Source organism: Lepidochelys kempii, chromosome 9 (genome assembly GCF_965140285.1).
Source record: "Lepidochelys kempii isolate rLepKem1 chromosome 9, rLepKem1.hap1, whole genome shotgun sequence".
Lineage (NCBI taxonomy): Eukaryota > Metazoa > Chordata > Testudines > Cheloniidae > Lepidochelys > Lepidochelys kempii.
The window spans coordinates 55031494-55043950 of record NC_136388.1 but is presented as its reverse complement, the minus strand read 5'-3'; the positions used below and the strand labels follow the sequence as shown (position 1 = coordinate 55043950).

The 12457-nt window shown below is 43.3% G+C and overlaps 1 protein-coding gene across 7 annotated transcripts in view; it reads right to left on the bottom strand.

Moving 5' to 3' along the window:
- The window catches only part of THAP4 (THAP domain containing 4), a 55708-nt gene that overhangs the window by 21886 nt on the left and 21365 nt on the right, over positions 1-12457 (bottom strand). For 4 of the 7 annotated variants that reach the window (XR_013636237.1, XR_013636238.1, XM_073360419.1 and 1 more), the window contains 3 exons: positions 8611-8770; positions 5721-5830; positions 4311-4414 (listed from right to left, as the gene is read on the bottom strand). Coding sequence is in view for 5 of the 7 variants with exons in the window: in XM_073360419.1 (XP_073216520.1) it covers positions 4311-4414; positions 5721-5830; positions 8611-8770 (374 nt within the window). In the remaining 2 variants the exon portion in view is untranslated. The remainder of the gene's footprint in view (positions 1-4310; positions 4415-5720; positions 5831-8610; positions 8771-12457) is intronic. The other 3 variants (XM_078854211.1, XM_078854212.1, XM_078854213.1) reach the window with 3 other exon arrangements.

The following is a 12457-nucleotide window of genomic DNA, read 5'->3' as shown; positions in this document are numbered from 1 at the left end:
ATACTCTTATAGCATGGAATTTCTATCCATAGAGTTTCTATGGTACTGTTTGATTAATTTAAGATTTTTACTATGCTTGTCTCTGCTTTCTTTCATACTCCCCTGACAGCATGACTTACAAAATATATAGAAATGACAGAGTATCCTGGTATTACCATGTGCCATTGCTTATCACTGTTCCAAGTTTCTGTGGCACCTACTATTCTCATTTAATACTGTGACAAAGTTCCTCCTCTACCTTGGTGGCTCTGGCGCTTGTTGGCAGATTTGCTCGCCTTCACAGCAGCCCTCAGCTTGGCCGTTTTTCTGAACCCACAGTCCAGGTCGACTCCTCCTGTGTCTGACCAGAAGTTGGGAGGTTTGGGAGGAACCCGGGCCGGCCCTCTACTCTGGGTTCCAGCCCAGGGCCCTGTGGAATGCAGCTGTCTAGAGAGCCTCCTGGAACAGCTGTGCGACAGCTACAACTCCCTGGGCTACTTCCCCATGGCCTCCTCCCAACACCTTCTTTATTCTCACCATAGGACCTTCCTCCTGGCATCTGATAATGCTTGTCCTCCAACAGTCCGCGTTCTCACTCTGAGCTCCTAGTGCCTCTTGCTCCCAGCCCCTCACATGCGCACCACAAACTGAAGTGAGCTCCTTTTTAAACCCAGGTGCCCTGATTAGCCTGCCTTGATTCTAGCAGCTTCTTGATTGGCTGCAGGTGTTCTAATCAGCCTGTCTGTCTTAATTGTTTCCAGAAGGTTCCTGATTGTTCTGGAAACTTCCCTGTTACTTTACCCAGGGAAAAGGGACCTACTTAACCTGGGGCTAATATATCTGCCTTCTGTCACTCTCCTGTAGCCATCTGGCCCGACCCTGTCACAATACCAAGCACTCAAATTCACCCATCTTAGTATTTAGACTTTGCTCATTTGTATACAAGCACTTATAAAATTTGTCAATATTTAGTTTGTCTGCCTTCATGTGATGTCATTGAATGGGACTCTTTCATTTGACTCTCTCTCGTCTGCTCCTACCTGTACTTTATCAACTTCTACCCTCTCCTCTTTACTAGGCTATTCAGTATCCCCTTTAATAAATCATCCCCTAAGGGATGTGTCTGTCTGAACTGTGTGCTCCTCCAAACCTGTCAGCTTTCTCCCAGCCCTTAGTTTTAAAAACTCCTCTAACCCTTTTAATTTGACGTGATAGCCAAGACCAGTCTTTCAGACACTGGTCTCCATTTTTGCAGGTCCAAACAATTATGGGTACAATTTTGTGTATGCAAATCAGACCACACACACTTAGGACCCAAACTGTGTCTGTGCAAATTTTGGCCCACAGTTATCTGCCAGTGCAATCTTTATGCTGGCACTAAAGTGAGATCAGTTAAAGCCAGGCTGCAGGCTTGAGCCTTAAAGTCCAGAATAAAATAGCACTGTGTTTTCTGTAGTCAGAGGAGATCAGCGAGTATTATCAGTACTTAACACCATTTTTCTCTATCTACATTAGAGTGACCAGACAGCAAGAGTGAAAAATTGGGACAGGGGGTGGTGGGTAATAGGCACCTATATAAAATAAAGTCCCAAATATTGGGACTGTCCCTATAAAATTGGGACATCTGGTCACCCTAAGCTACATCCAATCTCAAACATTTTAGATACTGAAGTAATTAAACTTTAATAGTCAATATCTCTCGGTAAAATACATGCAAGACTGGATTGGTACCTTTTTATTTTTGGGGGAGACAGTTTTTAGGTTTGCTTCTTGCTGTTACTCTGCAACTGCGACTTCACAAACAGCAGTTAGGACTCATGCTGTGCCCTCAATATGCCAGCACTAACTCCAGCAGTGTAGGCTTCCTCACAGCAGTGTCCTATTAACTCCAGCTCTAGGGCTCTGGCAGAGAGTTTCCTCACAGCGAAGCCCAAGTCACAGTACCATATCTCCTGCTTCCTCACACAGCAAGGCCAGCTAACATTCTGGCAGTTCCAAGCCTCCTTGCCGTAGTGTCTGGCCTATGACATACAAGATCTCGAGGAGAAAGGCACCTGACTAGAATGCAAAGGGGACAAGAGCCGGACTGGAGGGAGGGAAAGGAGTATATTGGTACAAGAAGACAGGTGAGACTGGTAGTGGTTGGGCAAGGAGATTGAGAGCGGGAGCTGGGGAACAGGATGAAGGGGAGGCTGGGAGACATTGTGGGAGAGACCAGGAGTGGGTAGGAGAACCAGGGAGGAAACCTGAAGCCAATATGGGGGAGGAACTCTGAGATTGGACAAGGAGCTGGGAAGCGAAGGTGAAACTAAGACTGGCTGTATAAAGGGACTGGGACTTGACAAAGCCCTGGCTGGGATGATTTAATTGGGGATCGGTCCTGCTTTGAGCAGGGGATTGGACTAGATGACCTCCTGAGGTCCCTTCCAACCCTGATATTCTATGATTCTATGATCTCAGTGGTTTGGGCTTTGTTCCCTAGTCAGTTTCTGCTCTGCTCTCATGCTTTGGGTATATCTTCTCTGCACTGTTATACCAATGATCCAAACTCAGGTTAGCCAAGCCTGGTTGTGAGCAGCCACACTGCAAAGCCAGACCCCCGTTACTGGGTCCTCACTGGTGCTGTGGCTAGGACTTCTGGGGGCATATCTCTTGGTTCTTTGTGCTGCAGTGAGCTGAGCTGCTCTATGATTCTTTCCCAGTGAATTGTGGGAGAACTTGCCTTTCTCACAGTTTCCCCCGGACACTCAGAAGGAAAGCACTGGAGAACTAAGAGGGCACAAGTAATTTAGCTTGTGTCTGCACTGCAAAGTGATGGATTACTAGGCCAAGTTGAACCTGCACTCTAACCCATACCCTTCCCCACCCCGCCAGGCCAGCTAGCCTGGAGTGAAAGCACCACTAAAGTTGAATGAGAGGGTTGTATGTGTAGATGGGAAGGGGGTTAGGGCCAACACTGGAGTAAGAGTCTGGGGAACTCTGCAGTGAAGATAGACACCAACAGAGCTTGGGCACTATACTGAAGAAGTATTTTTAAAATTGGGAAAAAAACTTCCCCTTTGTCTGTCTGTTGTTCTCGGAGAAAAGCAAAGACAGGGCTGAAACTATACTGAAAGAAGCTTGGGGCCAGGTATGAAAAATCATCTAAATCATACCTAAAAACTACTAATTTGAAACCCCCAGATATGTAAGTAGATCAGAAAATGTCTAGGAAGATGCAATTAGGTTTATTTATTTTTATTTCTTTATGGCTTGTGGACTTCTCTGTGCTAACCCCAAATGCTTTTGTTTTGCTTGTAACCTTTAAGCTGGACCTCAAAAAGGTTATTCTTGATGCTTAATTTTTGTAAGTGCGTTTTTTAAATCTAGCAATAGGCTGAGTTTTCACATGTATTTCTTTCTTTTTGTTTTTAATAAAATTTACCTTTTTTAAGAACAGGATTGAATTTTGTGTCCTAAAAGGTTTGTGCACATGCTGTTTAATTAGCTGGTGGCAACAGCTAATTTCCTTTGTTTTCTTTCTCAGGGTGAAAGGGCTTAAGGGTACCCCACAGGTACCCAGCCACTGCTACAGAAGAGCCTATGCTTCACTGGCACTGCATGTAATAAATCATTAACTTAGCATTGCTTTCAGAGTGATCATTATAGTGGGTATGGCAACACCCATTTTTTCATGTTCTCTGTGTGCATATATATATATATATCTTCTTACTTTATTTTCCACTGCATGCATCTGATGAAGTGGGTTTTAGCCCACGAAAGCTTATGCTCAAATAAATTTGTTAGTCTCTAAGGTGCCACAAGTACTCCTCGTTCTCTTAGCATTTCTATAACCTCTTCCCTCCAAGTATCTCAACACACGTCACAACATTCAACTGGATTAAACCTTATAGCACCCTTCAGGTTAGTTTGGGCTCTTTGTAATAGGTTCTCTCTTATTCCCAAACATACAGGGCCTGATTCTCATTTACCCCAAGGCCCCTTTACACTTCCAGAGCAAGAGAAAGGTGTAAAGGGGCCTTTGTGTAAATGAGAATCAGGACCATGGAAGTATCCTGAAGAGATGTTTAGGGATAATGTCCCCCTTAAGGATTCCTAAAAGGGATGGAAAAAAATAAATACACTCTGAAGACTACAGAGGAAATGTGAGAGGAAAGAGACTGAAGTATTTCTGTGAATATCCTAAAGTTTGTGTGTGAAGTTTTTTTGTTTTGATTAAAAGGATGTTTTTCAATGCGTCTCCTTCACTGGCAGTCTCTGGGGTGATGCGATGTTGGGCAGGTATTCATCACAGCTAACTGAGTGGTTGTGTCATACCCCAGGACACTCACCTGCTCCACATGGGGCTTCTTAGCAAAGGAGATCCTGGCTATAGAGTGAGAAGCTATAGACAGCTCCTGTCCGTTCACTTCCCCTTCCTCCACCTCCACAAGACCTGGAGCGAGAGGAGATATTATTAACATCATTATAAGCTACAAAAGGCTAACTATAGTGCAACCACACATGTAGATCTGTATAAGAGTACACAGCTCTCCCTGTTGGTATCTACCAGTGCAAACAGCTTAGTTAACAATTTGAAAGACAAACTGGCAAACCTAGTGCTCCCTGCCTACATGATATTGTCACCTGCCAGGATATGCCACGCCATTACTAGCAGTGGAATCAATAGCATGAAAGTGCAGTTCAGTAGAGAGCTAGCAGAGTGCTCAAAGGCAGACTGCTAGGTAGTTTTAGATGCAATTTGAGAAGTTGACTGGATTTTAAAATTCTTTCACTTCTAATAATTTGGGTGAGGTTCTCACCCCAGCTCTGTCCCCTTTAAGCAGCCTGGGAAGGCCACTGTAAATTAGGACTGTCTAAATTATGCTAGGGGCACCTGAGCAGCCCAGGATAGAGAGGGTGCAAAGGTGGCTTAAAGTCACAGTGGGCTCTGAGTTCTGTGATGCACCCCTATGAGGTGGACCCCTGGAGTGTCGTTAACACAAGTAAGAACTTTTTAAAAAGAAATGTGACCTGCCAAAGTCTCTAAGGAGTCACCTGGCAATTAGCCAAATAACATGACAGCTGCAATAGGAAGAGTTGCATCCTCAAAACAGAAAATTGTGAATCATGGTGTGCGCCTTCCTACACCCACAGTGGGATCTACAGTTTCCAGAACACTTGTGTTTCAAGTAGGGAGTAATAGATGAGAGAAGGACACCATCAAGGGAATGGAAATGTTACAGCTTACATTTAACTTGGCAGGCTGCTTGCCTTCTGCTATCTTCAAGGCTCCAGACCTGTATTTGATTTTCAGTTTTATTAGTCATCCTTTGTTTATAAAGCTGTGCTTGAAAATTGGAAGGTATTTTGGGGAGCTTCATCCCCATCCAACTTATTGTTCTATTCAAAAAGAGGACACTCCCTAACCTCGCATAGGACTCGAGTGGTATCCTGGTTTAGAGTCCTCTGACGCTCTTGGAGAAAGCTGGGGGCCTAGTTCTTCTCCCAAAGAACTACATGAATCACTGGCAACTTGTCACTCACAACAGGTTTCACAGTGCAGGAGCTCATTCGTACCAGAGGTAGAAGTACTGCTTCCTGGTGCCGGATTATCAATTAAAACAGATTATATGAAAACCTCACACAGGCCCAATAATGTTCTGAAGCATAGATGTAGGAGACTGCTGGTCCTTCTTCCCTCTCCCACAGAACCCAAATGTAAAGCAATAGTGCAAATTGGTAGGGTATCAGGCCAGTACCTGTGTTCTGGGCACTGATGAAGGCCACCTTGTTAGTGTCAGGTTTGAGGCGGATGAATCCACATTCTCTGTGCATTGGCTTCCTGGTGTCTGGATGGAAAGCATTAAACCTGTTGGGAAATCAGGATGCAAAAACTACAATATTTCTGCCATGGAAGAATAGCAAAATGCAAGGTGTTCAGCCCAGTCTCATCACCGAGAGAATGATACTTTATTCAATGGAGTGGTCACCAGCTGTACCTACATTATGAATAGAAGAATACAAAAAACATCTCCACACTATGGATGCACCAGTGCTTGACACAGCAGTAAAGCTGCATTTCAGCACTGGAAGTTCTAAACCTGTATAAGATACATCATGTTATGCCTAGCTAACATTTACAGAGATACTTTGCTTTTCATACTAATGCTTGGAATTTTCCACAGCTCATCTGTCTCAATACAAGGACTTGTTGAGAGGGATCTTTGGGAATTCCGCCCTTTCATTGATTGGGGGCCACCTATATACTCCTCCTTACTCAATTAAATGTCTGATCTTATATCATCTATCTTCCAGTTTGCAAGGCTGGCTGGCTGGTCGCCTCCTCCAAATATCAGTCTGCAAGAGCCATTAAGTCATTGCTCTTCTCCACAAAGTACAAATACACCAACTTGGAGACACATGTGGTCTCCATCAGCCCCTGCAATTATGTATTCTGGTCAGTTCTACTCTGGGTCTTGTGTGCAACACTAAATTGCATTAGTGCAGCTGCACCACTGAGTCTGCCTTCACTTTTGATTATTAATTAAATACTGTCAGACTAGCAGAGCATACTTTTTCTGCTTCTTTCTTATTTCCCATGTCACTAGATGGCATTTCCAACCCCTCATTTGCATAAATGATAGGGGGTGGTGGGGCTTCCTCTGAGCTGTTGCTAATTCTGCTCCAGGAATTCCCTACTCTGGCTGTCATCTACAGACACATCTCAGTAGTACTCCTCCCCAACTCTGACATGCACACTTACCACAAACCTATGGAATGCTTAGACCGTACTAGGTCACAGAAATCTGACCCCCTTCTCAAAACTAAACTATCGCCAGGGCCTGCAAAGTGTTCCATTTCATTAGTTGAAGTCCAAACGTTAACAGCATAAGTACAAAACGTACCCATGAACACTCAGCAGAGTTACACACTAGAGACTGTCACAACAGCTACTAATCACAAAAGACGGTCAACGTGAAATATTCAAAGAACACATTTTACATGTGTAATAAGTATAAGTAAGCATGCAAGATCATTTCATGACAGACATACAGCCTGGGGTGCCCAAGAAATAGACTATCAACATATCTTAACATGATCTAAGTACTCTTAATGTAATGAGAAATAAGGAATTGTGTGCAGAGCTAGGCACACAAACAAGGAAAGTTTTGTGTGTTTGCAGTTGCACTCTGATCAATAATCTCCTTTGTTTATGAACATGTTATCTCTCCTGTTTGGCCTTATCTAGACAGAAAAGTTGTACTGCTTTAACTATACCAGTATAGTTAAAGAGGTACAATTCTCCTAGTGGAATGCAGTTATACTGGTATGAATGTGCTTCTACTGGTATAGCTTATTCCTGTATGTGAAGGGCAATAAAGCAATACATGTAAGGGGCATCTTGACACAGTATAACTGCATCCACACTAGGGGTTATACCAGTATAATAATATCAGTTAAAAAAAACAATACCCCAACCAACCTATTTATATTACTATAAAAACTGCATGTAGTCTAGGTGTGCGTCATCTTTTGCATTATGTTAAGAACTTGTAATTATTCCTTTCTCCTGCATTCAGAGCAATAACCTTTGTAATCTGAGTAGCAGGCAAAACTGAGTAGCAGGCAAAAAGCTTATTTTTACTAACATGAATACTAAAATGTTAGCTAAAAGATCTATCTTCCTCCAAATCTCTTTTTTTCTTGCACACAATTTCTTAAACCTACATGTCCAAAATGGCTAAATAATTAGCTCTTTACCCTATATGCCCTACTAAGCACTTCATTTAATCACTCTATTTTTTTTCATTATCTACAATATAGACAGATTGCCAAGATTTAAATGGACAGATTTAGCAGCCTCTTCACAGTTGCTTGTGTGAGGACACATGGACTGTTTGTTTAAATTTATAGCAGAAAGGGTCTGGGTCTAGGCACAAGCTCTACAGTGAAGCAGAGAGAGTAGCTCTAGGGATAATCTTAATAAAGTGCCTAGCTCAGCATTAAGAATATTGTCTGTCTCGTGCCTTAGGCCAGTGTAAATCTGTGGCTATATACATACACGTACACACACACACCAGGTTTAAGTGTCCAGAAAGTTAAAAACCTACTGATACTCAAAATATGATGATTCTTTGGACCACTCAAATAAATCTCTCTCATGGAACCACTCTCTTGCCCAACCTCCCAAGTCCTCTGCTGCGTGGCTCTCAAAACTTTGCACTTTGTGGACCACATGGATGTGCTCTATTAACTGCTTGTGGTCCTTTGGCAACAGGTCACTAGCATGTGCACACTTAAAATTATCATCATGCTCCCCGGCCTGCCCACTTATTTCTGCATTCCCATTGAGGTGTGTAGCGATTTGTAAACATTTAAGTGAACAGAAATGCAGATGAATGTTTAATCAAGAACAGCAGTTGCCAGATTTAGGTGTGTAACCCAGGCACATGTTGCAATGGAGTTGTTACTGCTCAGCACCTCTAAAAATCAGGCCACCCAGTCAGATCCAATCATATCCTCTCTTCTGACAGGTGAATAATTTTTACTATACCACTTTTTTTTTTTATGTGCAGCCGGTAAACCTGTTGGGGTTTACGCACACTCAATCCAAAGGCACTGCCATGACAAACTAAGTTTTAGACTTACGAAAAGTTCAGCATGGGCTGCCCCACGTGAGAGATGTGCACCTCTTCCAGGTACTGAAAGGGCTTCATTGTAGGGAAGTCACCATCTCCCGGTGGGTCTGACAGCCAGGTGCCCAGCATCCAGGACAGAGGCTCAATCACAGGGTTTAGCTGGGGGGTCTCTGTTGAGAAGGAGGAAAGAATCAGGAACTTTTGACTCAGAGATCTGCTTAAGAGGTCTCTGTCAACTGTGTAGAATGTGGGAGAGTTTATGGAAAAGCATCTCACAGATGTTAGGATACATCATCACTGCTTCTTGCTAGATCAGTGGCACCTTCAAAGTATGAATGGAGCTGGGAACAAAGGACAACAGTTGTGGAGAACAAGTCTGACTTAAAATCTGCTTCTTGGTCTTGCAGTTAATACAGCATGTGACTGCATGTAGAGCTCACCAACCTCAGGCTTCCCCAATCAATGTTGATAAAGAATAGGTGTATGTTCAAGGGAAAACTGTGAAACTTCAGGGCTGCAAGTTAGGCACTAAAAACATATTTAGATACCTTCATTACATGGCCTGATTTTCAGAAGTGCTGAGTATCTGCACCTCCTCCTGGCTTAAGATGGAGGAGATGTGACTATTCATCACCTCAGAAAACATTCTGCCCAACATCAGGTGCACAACTTCAGTCATCCAACTTTCAGAAGTTTGGCATAAGTAAGGGTCAGGAAGTAGGATGCAGTGCCATTAGGGACCCTTCTCGTGGCTAGTCTAAATGCAGTGTCACAAGAGAGGACAGACAGTAGCAGCCATGAATGTAGCAATGAACTATACATGGAAGAGGACGGGGATTTAATAGAGGAGAATGAAGGTGGTTAAAGGATCTCCTGAATATAGTATAGCTATATTCTGCAAGAATGCTTGAAAGAGTGGTACCTTCACACCCTTGCCAAGTTAAGTTACAGCATTGATACAAAACATGGGACTGCAAACTAGGCTATTTACAAAACCTAAAAAGGTTAGAATTCCATTTAAAAGAGCATAGGGATGGCAAACATGAAACACAGATGACTGTTGTTTTCAACAACCCGATATATCCCTGTTCAACAATATTTCACCTAGGCATCCCATTTAAGCCACCGACCCACAGCAGGATACCGTGTAGAAAAATTCATAAGCACATAAGAACAGCGATACTGGGTCAGACCAAAGATCCATCAAGCCCAGTATCCTGTCTTCTGACAGTGGCCAATGGCAGGTGCCCCAAAGGGAATGAACAGACAGGTTATCATCAAGTGATCCATGCCCTGTCACCGAATCCCAGCTTCTGGCAAACAAAGGCCAGGGACACCATTCCTGCCCATCCTGGCTAATAGCCATTGATGGACCTATCTTCCATGAATCTATTTAGCTCCCTTTTGAACCCTGTTATAGTATTTGCCATCACAACACCCTCTGGCAAGGAGTTCCAGAGGTTGACAGTGTATTGCATGAAAAAATACTTTCTTGTGTTTGTTTTAAACCTACTACCTTTTAATTTCATTTGGTGGCCCCTTGTTCTTATATTATGAGGAGTAAATAACACTTCCTTATTTACTTTCTCTATACCACTCATGATTTTATAGACCTCTATCACATCCCGCCTTAGTTGCCTCTTTTCCAAGCTGAAAAGTCCCAGTCTTATTAATCTCTCCTCATACAGAAGCCGTTCTATACCCCTAATAATTTTTGTTGCCCTTTTCTGAACATTTTCCAATTCCAATATATCTTTTTTGAGATGGGGTGACCACATCTGCATGTGGTATTCAAGATGTGGGCGTACCATGGATTTATATAGAGGCAAGATGATATTTTCTGTCTTATTATCTATCCCTTTCTTGATGATTCCCATTCATCAGAAAACTGATTGACAGACCCACCTCACAAACATTTTCGGTGCTCCAAGCCAAACCAAAAAATACAGTAATGCATGTCTGGATGAAGAATGACAAAGATATAATCAGGGCCAACTTGTGGATGTGCAAGAGGCCAATCAAAACTTGGGCACAAACTCTTGGAAGGGGCTAATGAGGCCATAATTTGCCTCCCCTCTGCTGGAAACTCACAGCGAATTGTTTCCCCACTGCTAGACAGGAATAAGGGTTAGTCCAAGAGTTGCTTTGCTTATGCTTAAGGCCCAGGCTGGGTAAAAGCCAATTAAGACACTATGGCACGCAGGCTAAAGTAGAAATGGACCAGAAAGCTGCTCTGTGATGGGAATAGCTCTATTCCATTATTACATTTATATGGAACCTTTGTCTCATGACACAAAGACACCTTCTTTAATGAGTCACTGTAAGAGGAACAGCTTTGGTAAATAACAATTGTGCACTTTTTATTGTGTAATGTGATTTTAATAGGGTATGCACTGTAAAAAAAACAAAAAACAACCTCTCTCACCCCAAGAAATTAATTGAGATGCACTGACACCATTTCAGGTCCCTGTGAATGGCAAAGCATTTCGTACTGATGATGCGAGTAAGAAAAGGGATACATTACCCCTATTACATCAGGGAAGACCAAAACAAACATAACTGGATATGCTCACTGCACGGTCTAGAGTGGTGACGTTAAGCGTTGTGAAGCCAGAGATCCAAATTCAGGAGTCAATGTAGTATGTTCCTCTCCCACACTAGCTAAAAGAGTCCACACACTCAACCCAATGGGAAAAGAGTTTATACACCTACTGCCATCATTACCTGGCAACAAGCAGGAATGTGATACAGGTTTGGCTAGGCTGGAAGGTAGAGACAAAATTATGAAGAAAATCGAGGACCTAAACGGGTGATGTCATAGGTGAAAACTTGCTAGGCCAGTGTGAAACTCACTGTGCCTCAATCCCAAATTGCTTGTTAAAAGTAGTGGGAAAGGGAGGAGAGAGAGTCCATGTTTAGAGGAGCAGACTGAAAGGTAAGGGAATGATGCATCCGAGGGTGCTGAGGAAATTGGCTGATGTGATTGCGGAGCCATTGGCCATTATCTTTGAAAACTCATGGCAATTGGGGGAGGTCCCGGACGACTGGAAAATGGCAAATATGGTGTCCATCTTTTAAAAAGGGAAGAAGGAGAACCGGAGGAACTACAGACCTGTCAGCCTCACCTTAGTCCCTGGAAAAATCATGGAGCAGGTCCTCAAGAAAACCATTTTGAAGCACTTGGAGGAGAGGAAGGTGATCAGGAACAGTCAACATGGATTCACCAAGGGCAAGTCATGCCTGACCAACCTGATTGCCTGATGTGATAACTGGCTCTGTGGATATAGGGAAAGCAGTGGATGTGATATATCTTGACTTCAGTAAAGCTTTTGATACCGTCTCCCACAGTATTTTTGCCAGCAAGTTAAAAAAACTATGGATTGGATGAATGGACTATGAGGTGGATAGAAAACTGGCTAGATGGTCGGGCTCAATGGGTAGTGACCAACGGCTCGATGTCTAGCTAGCAGTCAGTATCAAGTGGAGTACCACAGGGGTAGGTCCTGAGGCCGGTTTTGTTCAACATCTTTATTAATGATCTGGATGATGGGATGGATTGCACCCTCAGCAAGTTCGCAGATGAAACTAAACTAGGGGGAGAGGTAGATACACTGGAGGGTAGGGATCGGGTCCAGAGTGACCTAGACAAATTGGAGGATTGGGCCAAAAGAAATCTGATGAGGTTCAACAAGGACAAGTGCAGAGTCCTGCACTTAGGACGGAAGAATCCCATGCACTGTTACAGGCTGGGGACCGACTGGCTAAGCAGCAGTTCTGCAGAAAAGGACCTGGAGATTACAGTGGATGAGAAGCTGGATATGAGTCAGCAGTGTGCCCTTGTTGCAAAGAAGGCTAAC